Consider the following 16,563-nt stretch of genomic DNA (forward strand, 5'->3'; position numbering starts at 1 on the left):
GAGGCCGGGAGAGGTGGATCCACATCCTGTTGTCTGAACAATTGTAAACTCGCTCTATGTGTCCAAAGCCCGACTGGTGCCCATCACGGTCCATTTTGTCTGGAAATTCCATTATTTTGTGAAGTTTACTTGGCCCCCGAAAAAAACATCGAGGGCATGACATGGGAGCAGCTGTGCCGCACGGAGCAGGGAGAGGGCCATGCAGTGAGGGGCCGACAGGCCTGACTCACCCATCACATCTCAGCCGGTCCTGGGCGCGTCTGTTGTGGGCGGCTCTGGCAGTTATGCTGTCCTATCCCTGCCCTCGATGGGGGGCGGCTCCCTGGCCGTTGAGAACCATGCTGCCTGGCCTTGGGTCGGCGCTGTGCAGCCACGAAGAACTCCAGCCTCAGGTGGGCCTGAGTGTTGGGTCTGCGCGATGCCAGCGGCTGAGCGTTGACTGGTTTGCTTGTACAGGGCTGCTGGTCCTGGACGTGAGCCCTGGGAGGGAAATAGCTCCTTTGCTGGACTCTGGGTTGGCTGGGTGAAGAGGCCTTCACTTCTCGGAGCTGTGGAAATTTCGACACAGTGGAGGGGGGCTTCACGGGTAAACCGTTAGAGAAAACCCATAGGATTTTAGGTGCAATCACGGGGCCCTGGAGTGCAGTGTGACAACCAGGACCAGAGCACAGGCCCCTGATTCCCTGTGCCAACTCTTTCCAGCACAGCCCCACTCACTCTCTGGTTCACCCAGCAAATGGAGCACCGGTTGGGGGCGGCCCGGGATGCCGAGATCAGGTCCCTGGAGGGAGGGACCACGTGGCATGACAACGTGGCCTTCTGAGGCCTGGCTCCACCCACGGTGCTGGGCTGCACCTGCCCACACTTGTCACGGGGACTGCGGTGCATTTCCCTGCAGCCCTGGGCCTCTCCTCGGGAAGGGCAAGGTGCCGTGGTTAGGGATGCAGAGAGGAGACCCCGGCATGGAGCCTCTGCAGGAGGTGGCTGTGTCTCAGCCGCATTCTGCCCCCTCACGCCACCCGCCCCTGCACTCCCTTGCCCGGCGTGGACAGCCTCACAGACAAGACACTTAGCTCCACGTACAGAAGGGGCGAGATTGTCGGCAGGCCTGGACCAACAGCCAGGGTGAGCCGCCATCCAGGTCCCTCCCGCTGGGCAGGGTCCTGCCCCCACCCCCATGGGCATCAGAATGTCCCTGTTGTTCTGGAGAACAGACAGCCCCCATCACTAGGTGTCTCCGAAAGGCCCACAGACTAGGATTGCCAAGGTGTTGTGGGCTGAATTATGTGCCCCGCTTCCAGATTCACCTATTGAACCCTGAACCCCAGCACCTCAGGATGTGACTGTCTTTGGTGAAAGGGCCTTTAAAGAAGAGACAAAGGTAAAATGAAGCCATCTTCATTTTAAGGTGAACTCGTCCAGTGTGGCTGGTTGTCCTTATAGGAAGAGATTAGGACAAGACCCGCACAGAGGGACGATGCGGGAGAAGAGGGTCGTCTTCAAGCCCAGGAGCTGCCTCAGGAGAACCAACCCTGTCCACACCCTGAGCTCAACCTCCAGCCTCCGGGATGAGAGTACATTTCTGTTGTTCAAGCCACCCAGTCTGGGGCACTTTGTTAGAGTGGCCCTAGGAAACTGATACCCTGAGAAGCCTGGCATCTTGGGAGCTGCCCTTGGCCGTTGACCGGCCTGGCTAGGCTCTCTCCCCGGCTCCTCCACTGTGTCAAAGTGGAGGCCTTAAAGCGGTGGATTTCCCCTAGTAGCTGTGGAGAGTCCTCTGGGATTAACAGCCACCCCACCCCAGCATGGAGGGAGAGCCCTGCTGACTGGGTGGGCGGGGCAGCCGTCCCTGGTGTGCTGAAGCCCCAGCACTGCAGGGGCAGTGGGCAGGGCCCAGGGCTGGAAGGTCAGTCGGGGGCAGTGCAGGCAAAGGAGGGGGACCCTGGAGCCAGCCTGGCGGCCCTCTGACCAACAGCCCCCCTCGTCCTGGAGAGCAGGCTCACAAGGGGTTGGGGGCCCCGGCAGGAGCTCTGGGTTCAGGCTTGGCCACCCCTCCCCCTACTTTTGGACCTGGAGCAAGTCTCACGGCTCCCAGCTTCTGTGTGCTCCTGCCCCCGAGGGAGCGATTTCACTCTGTTGAGCCAGTGGTGCAGGTGAATGGGGTGAAGCCCTGAAGGATCCAGCAGAAGGCTCAGAGGGGTCGGAGGAAGACCACCCAGCTGCAGGATGCAGGGGGAAGGAGGGGGCACCGGAGCCTCCCAATGCCCAGCAGGGCTTTGTAGGCCTTCCTGCCTGGCTTCTCCTCCAAGCTCCACAGGGATTCCCCGGAGGCCGGCTTCCTCACCCCACTTACCAGGAAACAGCACTGGGGCGCAGAGGTGAGGACTCACTGGCCCAAGGACCCACCCCCGGCTGGCGGTTCCTGCCGCTGGGGTTGCAGCTGAGTCTGGAACTCTGGAGTTAGCCTGGCCTCAGACACCCACTGCAGGATGCAGCTGCGGCCACGGGTGCGGGGTGCAGGTTTGGAGCATCCTCCTTGGGCAGCTTGAGCGAACCTCGAGGCCACTTCCACTGCTGTGAGTAACTGGGGGCAGCTCCGGCCCCTCACTCCACCAGGCAGCAGCTCCCCATTCCCTCCTGGGCCCAGTGGACCATGAACTCTTGTAGGGCAAGCAGGTAACCGGGTTCCTCCACCTCCTCTGTGGGACTGTGAGCTCCCGCCTGTGAGAGGGGGAAGGAGAGAAGGATCCCAGTTGTCCCGGAGCGCTTCCCCAGGCTTTTCCCAGCCAGGCGATGACCCTGGGAGGCTGGGTGGCCCCTTAAGGTGGGAGGGTGGGAAATGAAACAACCCACAAGAGGGTAACACTTGGGGCTTGTCATGGACGCTGAGAACCATGACTCTGCCACTTGAAAAATATCAATGAGGGGGGACTTCTCTGGCGGTCCAGTGGTTAAGAATCTCTTTACGTTGCAGGGGACTTGGGTTCGATCCCTGGTCTGGGAACTAAGATCCCAAATGCTGCGGGACAACTACAGAGCCCATGTGCACTGGAGCCCATGAGCCACAACTACAGAGAAGCCCGTGCGCCCCAACAAAGAGCCCCCATGCCGCAATGAAAAGATCCCGCGTGCCACAACTAAGACCCGACACAGCCAAAAAAAAAAAGAAAGAAAAGAAAAGAAAAAAATCATTGAGAAGAACTTAAGGCAGAGGAAGGAGAAGGTGGGCAGCAGGTCCCAGGTGCAAAGCTGGAGGCACACCTGGCTTGTCAGGCACTGTGGGAGATACCCAGCCATGGGGGACCAGGGGTGTGCAGAGCCCTGGATGATGGTAAGCCCCTCCCATGGTGGAGCACCATGAGTAGAAGTCCACGCACAGGGAGGGACCAGGTGGGAAAGTGGCAGTAATTACAGGAGAGGAGGGAGGCACACAGGCAAGCAGGTGCTGCTCACTGTATAGGAGTTGAGGGGAAGAGACTGGGTTGGGGGCTGGCCAGGGGGATGGGTGCCTTGCTCACTGCAGACATCCTAGAGCCCAGAGTGAAATAAACAGTTTTCAAAGGACTCTCCAATTTAATCAGTTATGGGAGGGCCAAGGGATGCTGCTCGGGGTCAACCATCATCGGGCATTGTTGCAAGGATCTGGGCAAGGCGATCTGCATCTTTCCCGCCCGAAGATAAATCTGGTTTCAAATTCAGGCTTGGCCACGGATGGATGGGCTGGTACTTTGGGTAAGTCCTTTACCCTCTCTGATCCGCAATTTCCTTGTCTGTAGAGGGGAGAAATGACAGTATTCCCTACTGCTGTGTGTGACCTGATGCAAGAGTGGCTTTAAAGTGGGAAACACATGTGGCTGGCTGGTACTCCTGCTGTTCCCACTGGAATAACAATCGTGACCAGGCATCACGGTTACTCTCCTACAGTCCTGGGCAGACAGGTCAGGCTGCTCAGTTTGGGGATTTTTTTCGAGTTTTCCGGTGGGATAGAAACTTACCTCCTCATCCAAGTCCAGGTGTGGATGAGCCCACCTTTGTCTCAAGCTTTCTCATTACTGTGAGGTCAGCTTGCTGGGGGACCCTGGGTGTCCCTTGACTATCAGCTCTTGAGGGACCAGATGCCCGCCCTGAGTTCCAGGTGTTGGGAGGGCTGGCTGGCCAGCACAGAGGCATCTGTAACTGTCACAGAAGGAGCACCCTGTGTCCTTGGGGGAAACTGGAGCCCTGAGTCTGCACTATCTTCTGATAACTAGACCACTGACCTATGGTAGCATCCCAAGTCTTTGGGAGAAGCTGGCCTTCCCCTGGTGGGGGGCGTTCCAGGGGCCAGGTGGAGCTGGGGGCTCAGGGAGTGTCTGATGGAATTTCCCTCTCATTAAGGCACACAAAGGACCAGCTCCAGCGGAACCAACACACACAACTTACACACACAGACACGCACACACACATTTCCCCGATCATATATGTGATTTATACAGGTTGTAAAACAACAACAAAGGGCTATAAAAAACCAGAAGGACCATTTAGCTTTGCTTTGTGAGTCTCATCCTTTTCCCGGGCAACATTTAGTGCCGCGAAGGGCACGTGGGGCAGATGTGGACCATCAGGGTAGCACCAGTGAACCACCACCTGGCTCAAGAGGCAGGACGTGGCCGTCCCAGCAAACCTAACCTCTGCCCGCCTCCCCTCCCTTCCTGTTTCCAGAATGATGGGAGTTAAAGGGCATTTGGGGAATTTCACGCCCAGTCTGGAGATGTAACTGGAGGCAGGGAGCACTGCTTGGGCATCACTGGCTGAACTATTTGTTCAAAGGGGATGCGGATGGCTTAGGGTTTGAAAAGCCCCTTGACTCACCTTCCCTCCTCTTTAAAAACCAGCTCTGTTGCTCTTCGAGGAAGGGGTGTGAGCGGGGCTCCAGCAGGTTATGTGGGGAGCCAGGTGGGAGGGGCTGCTACCGACTCCAGGGAGACCTCACCAAGGCTTAAAGAAGCGGAGGGAGAGAGGCAGTGCCCAGTGGCAGTACCAGGGCAGCAGCGCCCCAACCCCTCACCCCTCTGCCTGCTGTCGCCTCCCAAAAGAGTGTCTTCTTCGCTTTCCTTTTTGTGGCAGAGGGGTCTCCACGCAGTAGGAGGGAGGGAGTGGGGAGGGGGTGCTGGCCAAGTTCGCCTGATTAATATCCAGGATGTGTGGCATCCGAGCTCCCTCGGAGAGCTCTTGGGAGCCTAGACCCCAGCCTGGGCACGGATGCCCAATCTGCAGTGGGGGAAGGTGGAGGGCGGGTCGTCTCTCTCGGGGTGGACATGTCTGCCACAGTCTTGGGCGCCCCGATCTGGCTGGATTGGAAGTTCAGTCTCCACCCAGAAGAGGAGCTCTGAACTCCAAGTAAACGAAAAAGTTGGCGGGGTGAGCTGCAACGTCCTTTTTAAACCCCAAATGATCGAACTCGGGGCCCCTGCACACTGGTTCTGGGGCTCGGCCAGGTGCGGGCCCCTGGAGCGGGGAAAGCGGGGTGCAGCGTGGGCCGCCGGGCCCCGTCCGCCCGCGCTCGCCGGCAGAGCAGGGGGCGCCTGGCCCTCGCCGAGTCCCCGCCCGCCCCGGGCCAGCCCCTTCCTCGCCGCCGCTCGCCCGCTGGCCCCACCCCCTCGCCCGCGGCGCCCAGTGGGAGGCGGGGGCCGGCCCGGCCGAGCCCAGCGCCGGCTCTGATTTGCTGCGGGCGCTGGGGAGCCACGGCCTCCGCGGGTGCCTTCCCAGAGAGAGGGAGGGAGGGGAAGGGGGAAAAGTGCTCGGCGCCCGAGGCGAGGTCCGCACTCCTCGTTCGTCCCCGCGGCCGGCGCAGGACCTCACGCGAGCGCAGCGCCCACGGGGAGCGAGTCGCGGGGCGGCGGCGGCGGCGGCGGCGGCGGCGAGGAGGAGGCCAGAAGGGATCGGAGGAGGCGGGGGAGGCCAGGGCGAGCGAGCCGAACCGGGGTCCCGGCCGCCCCGCGGGCCAAGGTCGAGCCCTCCCGCCCGTGGGCGAGCGCGCCAGCCGACCCTCCAGAGAGCCGCCACCACAAAGAGAACGGGCCGGCGGCTGCTCCCATGACTGTCTAAAGCTGTGCCGGCCCCCTGAGTTGTGCCCCGCGCCCCGTGCGTCCCCGCGCGCCCAACTCGCGCCCGCGCCCCGCCGGCATGGACGTCCACACCCGCTGGAAAGCGCGCAGCCCGCTCCTCCCGGGCGCCCCGCTGCTGTCCCCGCCGTTGCTGCTCCTGCTGCTGCTGCTGTGGGCGCCGCCTCCGAGCCGCGCAGGTAAGGGCGCGGGGCGCTTGGGCGCGGGGGGCCGGGGGCCGGGGGGCCGGGGCCAGCGCGGCTGTCATCCCAGGGCGCCCGGCCTCTTCCGCGCGTGCCCGACCTTCCCCCCCTGGGCTGTGGAATGCACGGGCCGGGACTCCGAATGCCATTCGCTGGGGGCCCCGGAGAGGGAAACGCGCCGGCACAATACTCCCCACGCCAGACGGGCCGGCGGGTGGGGCTGTCGGGGAGCCGAGGAAGGGCTCTGTGTTGGATCAGCCAGAGGGCTTGTCCACCAGGCAGGCACACTTTTGTCCCGAAACTTTGCGTTCTCTGTCCCACATCACAAGCGCGCAGCTCTGGCCCACACAGCCCCGCTGCAGAACTTCCTTTCCTGAAACCCGGGAAGGGTCGCCCCCTAGAGTCGCAGCGGGCCAGTTCCGGCCGGGCCTCCTGGGATGGGGGGCCGCTGGGGAGAATCCCAGCAGCTGAGCCCCCAGCCCAGGACTTCTCCAAGCACCCTCTTCCTCTGCCTCCAGACCCGGCTGACTCTCCCTTTCTCAGGAAACAGAGCTTCCTGTGGTTCCCCACCATCTAAGTACTCAGTGAGTGGTACCGGGGAGCCCCGGGCGGGTGGTGGAGCAGCCCTGCTCTAATCCCACCTCTCGACCTCCTGGAAGGCAGTTTTTCTTGGGTTAGCTGCCCAGAGACGGGATTCTTGGAGCAAAGGCGGGAGATGCTCTCGGAGTCTTGGCTGTGAGGGGTTCAGATGACACACAGATGTGGGATTTCTTCTGCCAGAGGTCTGCCCTTAGAAGGAGCTGTCTCCAGTGGATGGCGTCCACCAGGCCAGCACTGACAGTGTGCCAGCCTGGATGCTTGCAGCTCCAGCTCTCTCCCACACAGCTTCCTGACGGGACAGTGGTTTTTCTAAGCATCACCTTTTGTGGTTATCTGTGGGATGGGACTTCACAAGCCTCAGTCGTCGGAGCCCGAGGCCCCGCAAGTCCTCTGGGGCCCCGTTAACAGATGCGGAGACGAGGCTCAGAGCCGCTGTTGCAGGGTCAAGGAAGGTGCGGGCAGAGGGATGGGACCGTGGCTCGGTGGACAGCAGGACCAGCCAGGGGCCCCCTGTGAGAAGACACCGCTTTACTGTCTCCGCTCTTCTCTCCTCCGCTTTGTCATTTGAAGACATGTGGGAAGCATCACTTCCGTGTTCCACTGGCCAGTTAAGACATTCTCTCCCTTTTTCCTGGTACAGTGAGTGCTTGGTGGGCCAGAGGGGGTGAGCAGGAATCAGGGTGTCCAGCCAGTCAGGGGCTGGGGGAGCGGAGGGGAGCCTGGCCTGGCTCTGGGGACCTGGGGTCTTAGCCCTGGGCTGCCACCTACGTGCCCTGGATCCCAGGCTAACTGGCTTTGTGTTTCTCCCGGGATCACTGGAGGTGGGGGACAGTAGCGGCCTCCAGAAAAGTGGCACGGAGCAGGGTGGGGATGTGGTCATGGGACCCCTGTAGGCCCAGGGCCATAGCCCTGTCCCAGCTCCTCTGCCGGGCTTTCCCCCTAGGAAGTCAGGCGGGAATCCTTCAGGGGAGTCGCCACCCCCAAAAGCCGGGGCTGGGCACTGGCTGGGGAGCACACAGAGCATGCGTTCGCCTGGGTTTGGGGTCGGCTGTTTATCCCACTCCCCATCTCTGCCCCCCGCCCGTCTCCGGTTTCCCTTCCTAACTGAGTGTGGCATGAGGTGGATGCCTGGACCGTGGCTGTGGAGCTGGACGTTTTGCTCTTGTCGAAAAGACGCTGAGAGCCTGTGAAGAAGCCACGTCTCTGGGTGGGTTTCACAGACCTCCCCTCACCGCCACGAGGGTGGGACCCTTTTGGAAGTCATCCTCAGTGCGTGGCCAGCGGGAACGGCTGTCCGCTGACACGCGGGGGCGGGCGGGGGGGCAGGAGAGGCCATCCGCAGGCAGCTCTTCTCTCCATTTTGAGATCCACCAGATGTTTTTTGAGTTCCCGCTGAACATGGCTCTTTTTCCTACCTTCTTCTTGGCCAAGCGTGTGAAGGAATGAAAAGTCAGATTGCATTTGGGGCCGTTTAACATTGTAACGGGCAAAGGAGAGTAAGTGAAATGAAACATGACCCCAATATTTGGAAATTGAGGTCATCTCCCCGGCACATCATTGGTTGACGCCCGTCACGTGATCGCTCTTGGCAATAATTTGGTGGGAAGAGTTGTCCAAATTTTGTGGGACTTGACAGACATCAAATGGTTAAATTTCCTCTGACTCAATCAAGTTGGCTGAAAAGACAGCCTTTTCCATCTTCTCCTCCCCTTCCCCCTCCTCCCCATAAAAGAGCAGTCAGTGGGAGGAGTTCAGAAGCCAAGCTGATTCCCCGAAGCCTGTGTCTCCTCTGGTCCAGATTTTAGTGGCTGCAGGGCTTGGAGCTCGGGTCGCCGCGACCACCCGGCAGTGGCCACGGGCAGGAGTTTCTTCCTTGTGCGGAAGCACAAAGTTCCCTTGTCCCGTGATGTCGCTCCATGGCTGTTCCTGGGGTGCTGGCCAGAGCCTGCCCCGTTACCCCACCCTTCAGATATCTCTGGACTCTCACACAGCCACGCCCTTAGCCGAGCACAGCTGATGCCCGCCTGCCCCGCCCCTGCCCTCTGGCTGTCTGGCCCCATCTCCCACCCCTGCCTCTTCCCTGGGTCACGGACATTGTTGGGTGGAGCAGAGGGTTGTGGGGAACAGACACCCACTGCCCCCCGCCCCTCACTGAATCACGGTGACAGCACAGACTCGCTCGGAGCCCCCGAGGGTCGAGGATGAGTCACGCGCACCCCGAGGCCCCATTGCCGTACCCACAGTGGAGCCTGGGATTTGCAACGCAGAGCAGGGCAGGGTCCCTGGCTCCTGAGACACCCACACCCGTGGTACCGATTGGAATGAATTTGCTGGCACTTGCCTGGTCTGCTCTTAGCCCTGTGCCCACATCACCTCCTTGGACCCTCATCCCGGCCTGCAAGGTGAGGGGGTGGGGCTGGCACTCTGAGAGGCCCGGGGAACAGGGGGCTGGGACCGCACACTCTGGGTCTGTCTGGTCCCTGCACCTGGGCGCTGAGTGAGCTTCTCCACGGGGGAGGCCCAGTGCCTGGAGCTGCTGTCAGCCTGGGGCTCAGCCCAGACACGGCCCTGGGACCAGGGAGGGGTTCCATTTGGCCCCAGCAGACTGTTTCGGTGCCTTCCTGCCCCTTACACCCCTGCTTTTTATCCGAATGCCATCCAGGGGCACCCGGGGTCTGCCGTCTCCACTCCCCTTTCACCAGGCCCTTCACTCACTGGCGTGACCCGACGACCCCTGGAGGCTTTGCCTGCGCCGGGCCTGCTTGTGGGAAGGCTGGGGTGACAGAGCGCCTGGCTCCAGGGCCCACAGGCTGGTGCGAGGCACGCATGTGGACGCCGTTCGCTGTACTGTTCATTCTCCTGCCGAGCCTGTCTGGAGGGTTGGCCCCCGTGGGGAGATCTGGGGCAGCTTCCTGGAGGAGGTGATGCTACACTTGACCTTTCCTTTCTTCTTCCCCTTCCTTTTGTTCCAAAAGGCCTCCTCCGCAGGTGCCCTCCTCCACCTCTGGCTTTTGTCTCCTCCGTGCCTTCTTCCCCGCAGGACACCCCCCCCCCCCCGCAGCTTCCCTGTTCTCCCGGAGCTGCTTCCCTTGGCTGGAAAGCCCCTCATTAGCTTGGTTGGCAGGGCGCCTCCCGCACCGCCTGCCCCGACAGTGCTGTGCCAGCAGAAGTGGCCGCTGTGGGATGGGGGGGCCTCTGAGGGGACAGGAGGGAGGCCGGGGCCTGCCTTAACCCTCTCGGGGTTAAGAGGTGATCCGAGGGGTGCCGCCTGCCCTGGCCTGGGCGGGTCCGGCGCGCTTTGGGTCCCCTGTTTCGCGAGGCAGGGACGTGGGGGGACAGTCCTTGGCAGTTAGATTGTTGAACCCAGGGCAGCGTGGATGGTTCCTCTGCCTCTGAGGGGTCGGCTGGGCGGGGGCCAGCCACTGTGCCTCAGCTCTCCTCTCTGGAAAACGGGGAGAAATGGTTTTCGTGCTTTGAGGGTGGTTATGGAGACTGAGGCGATCTACAGAGACCGCGTGTGGAATGTCAAGGCACAGGAAGCCCCTGATGAGCGGAGGGTCTTATTATGGCTACTGTTTTGGGTGGTGTTTCTGCAAAAGGAAAAAGCGTAGGGTTGCCACAATCCTCTTTTTTTTTTTTTTTTGCTGTACGCGGGCCTCTCACTGTTGTGGCCTCTCCCGTTGCGGAGCACAGGCTCTGGACGCGCAGGCTCAGCGGCCATGGCTCACGGGCCCAGCCGCTCCGCGGCATGTGGGATCCTCCCTGACCGGGGCATGAACCCGCGTCCCCTGCATCGGCAGGCGGACTCTCAACCACTGCGCCACCAGGGAAGCCTCACAATCCTCTTTTATTTTTTTATTATTATTATTTTTTGCTGTACGTGGGCCTCTCGCTGTTGTGGCCTCTCCCGTTGCGGAGCACAGGCTCCGGACGCGCAGGCTCAGCGGCCATGGCTCACGGGCCCAGCCGCTCCGCGGCATGTGGGATCTTCCCGGACCGGGGCACGAACCCGTGTCCCCTGCATCGGCAGGTGGACTCTCAACCACTGCGCCACCAGGGAAGCCCCACAATCCTCTTTTAAATGCAAGTATTCCAGCGGGAGCCCAGCTGAGGGAGGCGTGTCCGTCCAAGGAGGCTATGGGGGCTGGTGAGACCCCCAGGGCTCTGCCATCCACAAGTGACTCAGCCTGAGCCCCCCCTCACTCTCCTCAGCACCCCCATATGCTCGGTGGGTCCATTTCCCACGACACCTCGTGGGGTCACAGTAAAGGTCACCCTAGGCAACGTATGTGAAAATGCTTTACAAGCCCATTGCAGGGTTGTACACCTGTGTGTGCGTTTGTGTGTGTGTGTCCAAGCATGTGTGTGCTAGTGATGTGAGTGTGTGTGTGGATGCGTGTGTGTGCCTGTGTGTGTGACATGTCCGTGTGTGTGGGTGTACACGTGCACACGAGTATGCACACCCACATCCATGCACAGGTCCATGTGTTTCCAGGGTCTGCTCAGGCAGGGCCTGGTGTGTTTGAGGTGCTCACGGCGAGGCCGCATCTCTCTCCGTAATCGTGCCCCACTCCTGCCGGATCGGAGACGAGGAGATGACCCGTGGCCACGGAGCCCACTGGGCAGCCACGAGGCGTTGGGTCCAGCCCCAGGACAAACTCAGTCCAGCTGGGTCTGATAATCTGATGAGTCTTTTTTTGCTCACAGGAGGGCGATGTTATATTATAGCTTCTGCTTCTCCCTCTGTTTATTTCTCCCCTGTAATCGACTCATCTGGTGTCAGCACTTGGCCAAATGTTAGTTTTAAGCTTTCTGGCCTGGCTCGTGGAGATATTGAGGTCCTGAAGGCAGAGCCTGCATTGGCCCTTCTCCTAGGCAGAGCTGCCCCTGCCACAGGACACGGCCTGGAGACCCGGTGTGGGTGACGGCTCGGGGCCAGCGGCCTGGAGCTGGACGGCCAGGGCCCACATCCCACCCCACCCCCACCAGCGGTGCACTTTGCCTCAGTTTCCCTATCTGCAGGAAGGGGTGATGGCTGTGACTCCTGCAGGATTTTCGAGAGGGTTCAGTCCATAGCGTGTCCAAAGCTCAGAGCAAGCCCCTGTCACTGTTGTCACTGTTACGTCCTCCTGGGGCCCCCAGGCAGCAGCAGGTCTGGGGTCCAGGGTGAGTTCTTGGCTCTGCTCACTGGCTGGCCCTATGAGTCACCCCCTCACTGTCCTGTGAACAGTCACCCTGGTGCCCCCTCACGGGTGAGCATGAAAAGGGGTTACACAGCCCCCGGTGAGTTTATTGGAGCGCTTGCTGCGACTTCTGCGGTCCGAGCCCCAGCACGGAGGCGCCTGCATCCTGGAGCAGTCGTGGGGCGGGTCACGTGCAGCACGCCCCTCCCCTTCTTCCTCAGGCCACCCCTACTGTACAAGGAGGAATGGGGGCCGCAGGGATGGGAATGGACCTGCCCACGTCCCACCTCAAAGACTCTGGTCTTCTGCCCCGGAGACATGACCGTGGGTGATGGCTGGTGATCTGGAGGGACATCCGGGGCGGGTGTGGCGGGGGTTTGCTAACTCAGACGCTGTTCCTGCACCCGCGCACCCCGGCGTCTGGGGCACAGTCCATAGAATGAATGAATGAATGCTCCGTTGGATGCGTGGGGATTCGTGGTGGGGTGATGGGGGGGTCGCTCCGTGTTACATTATGTCTTGCTGTCTGAGCCGTCATCCCATCAGCTTAGACTCACCCAGTAGTTTTTCTGGCAGGTTCCCAACCTATGTCATAACCCACAGTAGGAGTAAATGTCGCCACTCTTTGGTGACTCAGACCTAAGAAATGGAACCACAGTCTGACCCACTTTTCTCCACGTCTCATTACACAGAGCTCCAGTGGCCCGTTTTCTGCGATGTCTCTGTGCATGAAATGGGGGATTCCTTTATTTCCTGTCTCCTAGACCTGTGTTCTTTTGGGGGAAATTCACTCTTCTGTCCTGTTCTGCCTGCACCTTGGCAATAGGGATTTTATTGGTCTCTTTATTAATTTTTTTATAAATGCTATAAAATGACATCAAAATGTGCGTATGTGACGGGAGTGATTTAGCTAAAACCTCTGACTCTTGCATTGGAAAACTAGTGACCTAACAATGAAAAAGAGTGAGCACTTTAATCTGAATGGAAGGTGGGAAGCCATTGTCTTCCACTCTGCTGGCAGGGTAACCCAGAGGGCGGTGGGTGAGGCTTTAGTGGAATCCTTTCCTGTGTGGGTGCAGAGGAAATGCAGGAGAGGCTGGCCCTTTGTGGAGAACTCCGGAGTGACAGTGGCTGTGCTTGAAGCATTTGCAGACCTCTAATGTGAGGCAGACCTGTGCCGGGCACCAGGCAGCAGGTGCACAGGTGAGCGGTACGTGAACATCCCAGCCCTGCAGGAGCTTCCGGTGCAGTGAGGGAATCAGACCTGTGAACAGGCGATTGTATCCAGTGAAGTGCAAAGTGGGAGGTAGTGAAACATTCATCAGCTAGTAGAGTGGTGCCGCCAGACAATCAGGGGGAGGCACCCGCCAGCCCTTAGGCCACTGGCCAATCAGAGGGAGGTACCTGCCAGCCCCAGTGGGGCTCTGGCCAATCAAAGGGAGGCACTTGCCAGCCCCTGGGCCACTGGCCAGTCAGAGGGAGGTAGCTGCCAGCCCCCAGTGGGGCTCTGGACAATCAGAGGGAGGCACCCGCCAGCCCCTGGGCCACTGGCCGATCAGAGGGAGGCACCTGCCAGCCCCAGTGGGGCTCTGGTCACTCAGAGAGAGGTACCTGCCAGCCTCAGTGGGCCACTGGCCAATCAGAGGGAGGTAACTGCCAGCCCCAGTGGGGCTCTGGCCAATCAGAGACCAGCCCGTTTTGCCAGGGCCTGCGGCTTTTGGGGTCCCACCCCCTGAGTTTGAAGGGAGGAGTCCCTTGGTGGAGGCAAGTGGCACTTTCCCATGTGTGTCTGTCCTCTGACTCCTGTTCATATTTAACCAAACCCTGCTCTGGGGTGTTACCTGTGGAGTGCCCTGCTCTGGGGTGCACCTGGACCAGGTGGGGTTGGCCCCATCCTGCAGATGTGCAAGGGGAGGCCCTGTGGGCCCAGCTGGCACAAAGGAGTGATGGTTGCCCTCTGTATCCCAGTGAAAAGCACGCCCCGCCTTGGTGTAGGTCATTACCGGCATATAAACTGATAGCAGGTGCCAGGTCAGGGGGCCTCCAGCAGCTTCCAGCTCTTCTTTGCCGTGGGACAGTCCCTTGGTGGCAGGGTCCTTGCGCTTCAGAAAGAGGTCCACGGCCTCCACCAACTGTGAGTAGCCTCTGCACCTCGGCCTCAATTCCTCCTTCATTTCTGATGCATAAAACTGGGTGTGCGTACAGTCCTGTCTTGCTAAATGTCAAGGTCTCCTTCTTTGGGAGGCTAGTGGGCAGCTGTGCACCAGTGGGACCTGGGGCCCTGGCTCCCGGGGGTCCGTTAGGGGACCCTGTTGGGTGGCAGGTGAGGGGAGAGCTGGCCGGGGCCCAGAGCCCTGCACAGGGGAGGGTGCAGCCGAGAAGGAAAGATGGGCCATTTCTGGCCCTGGGCCCCCAGGTTCAGTTTGCAAGGGCCCTGCCTGGGGAGATATTGTCCTCATGTCCGCTGGGGTGAAGTCTCTGGGACCCGCCTTACTGTTACTTCTCTTCTTTTGCACTTTTTTTCTTTGGGGAGAATCTGAAATGCTGACGGGCAGTTCTGGCTTCCTCCTTCGAGGCAGTTCTGTGTGCTCCTGGGATGCGGGTGGAGTAGACAGCCTCCGGCGTCAGTGTCCTGTGTAGACCTTGCTCTTCTAGGGAGAGAGGGTCCCGGTTGGTTTTGAGCAGCGGGGAGGAAGGGGCATTGCGCCTTCCATGCCTTTGAGACCAGAAAATGTTCACATCGAAAAGGCAGGGCGAATAGCTCATTCCTGGCTGGAAGTGCAGGGAACAGGGCTTCTAAATGTAATTCTTTTCCAGGGAATTATTACTAATGTTATTTAGGTTCATAGTTTAAATTGTGGCCGTTTAGCTCAGAAAGCACTGCTTGGGCAATGGCTACATGCCAGTTAACTCTGGCATCCCGAGGAGCATCCTGGGGTCCTCAGTGTGAGGACACTGGTGCTCGGGAGGACCTGGGGTGGGGATGCAGGGCTCATACCCGGGCAAGGCGGTGGGGCGGCTCTGCCCAGCGATGCCAGGATCTCGGGGGGAGGAGTTGGAGCCGACCGAGAGGAGGGGGCGTGGGAGGGCGGCCAGTACTCTCTCAGGACCTCCTCCCTCACCTGAAACAGGTGGACTGCAGGTGTCAGCATAAATGATGGGGGGGGGGCGGCACCTCCGAGGGGAGGCGTGCCAGGGAGGAAGAGAGGAAGAGACAGATGCTCCCCACCCACCGTGTCCTCCCCGCTTTCTGCACGGTGGCCCCACTCTCTGGAAGGAGCAGTGATGCTTTGCTTTCCTTCCCTGCCTGGGGGCAAGCTTGCCCTTCTCCTAAGGAAAGACTTATTCTGCAAGAGGGCAGTACGGAGCCTCAAGTGGGAAGGTTTATTCGGGCTCGGCTCTGAGAGCGTTGTTATTATTATTGCCGTCGTTGTTGTTCGGGGACGTTTCAAACACAGCACAGCAGATCCCCTCGGTCCTCGTGGGTTCGGTGAGGATCCGCCCAAGGACACTCTCGTGGTCCAGCCGCCACCCACTCCCGTCTGCCCAGTTACTTTGAAGCCGATCCCTGACGTCAGGTCTCACGCAGCTATTCCTCTGTGTTCACCGCACATCAAGAGTGAGTACTTCCGTCTCAGTGGGGGAGGGACGGTGGGCATCCCCACCCGAGGGACACAGAGAAGGAGCTCAGCCTCAGCCAGGTCCAGTGCCCTAAGTGGGAGGGTGAGCGCCGCCGACCCCCAGGCTCTCAGCTCCCTGGTGAGCCGAGAGGGCAGGCCCCTTGCTTCCTGCCTGTCCCGGTGTGCCTGGGCTCAGCACAGGTGCTGAGGCACCTAGGAAAGCCTCTCTGCGCCTCCGTACCCCATCTGTGAAGTGGGCGTAAACTAATACCCATCTCAGAGGCCTACTGGGAGGACTAAAGGCTCTTGTCATTATGTTGCCATGTGTTAAAGCCACGACATCAGCATTCGGAACCCCCAGGAGTGTTCCAGCTGGAGGCCTGGGCCCCAGGCCGCAGCTTCGCTGGCATTTTGCAGAGGGTGGAGTCCTCTGGGCGTGGGGCTCTGGCTTGGGGTTGCCTGGGAGCACAGGAGGCTGGTGAGCAGGTCCAGTTTCCTGCGAGGTAGGCTTTGACGGGCTTCAGCAAGGGATCCGGGTGAGACCAGAGCTTCAGCAGCCGTGGGGCTCCGCCTCACAGCTCCGGGCTCCAAGGGTCTGGGGTGGAGCCTGGGGCCTGCCGCTCGAGTTCTGATGCCAGTGACCAGTCGAGGGCACTTTGGGAAACGGGGGGTGTACCAGATGGGAAGGTCTGAACGTCCACCTGGCCCTCCCCCTCCCTGTGTGGGTCCAGCCTCTGTGGCCAGCTGACAGTCAGCCCCTCCTCTGACTTTCGAAAGGAAAGTTCAGGAGATGAGGCTGGGAAGCAGTGATGCATCAGTGCATGGAGAATAGGACCCCCGGCTGTGTGACCTCGAACACTTTACCTAACCTCTC

The 16,563-nt window shown here is 60.4% G+C and overlaps 1 protein-coding gene across 6 annotated transcripts in view; it reads left to right on the top strand.

Annotated features, from left to right (window-relative positions):
- Nucleotides 1–5,767: 5,767 nt before the first annotated feature.
- Nucleotides 5,768–16,563, top strand: part of COL5A1 (collagen type V alpha 1 chain) — a 162,338-nt gene continuing 151,542 nt past the window's right edge. For 4 of the 6 annotated variants that reach the window (XM_082624008.1, XM_082624010.1, XM_082624009.1 and 1 more), the window contains exon 1: nt 5,768–6,283. In XM_082624008.1, coding sequence (XP_082480134.1) covers nt 6,166–6,283 — 118 coding nt within the window. In that variant the 5' untranslated portion in view covers nt 5,768–6,165. The remainder of the gene's footprint in view (nt 6,284–16,563) is intronic. The other 2 variants (XM_082624007.1, XM_082624011.1) reach the window with 1 other exon arrangement.

Source organism: Mesoplodon mirus (assembly GCF_964341445.2).
Source record: "Mesoplodon mirus genome assembly, chromosome: 1".
Classification (NCBI taxonomy): Eukaryota; Metazoa; Chordata; class Mammalia; order Artiodactyla; family Ziphiidae; genus Mesoplodon; species Mesoplodon mirus.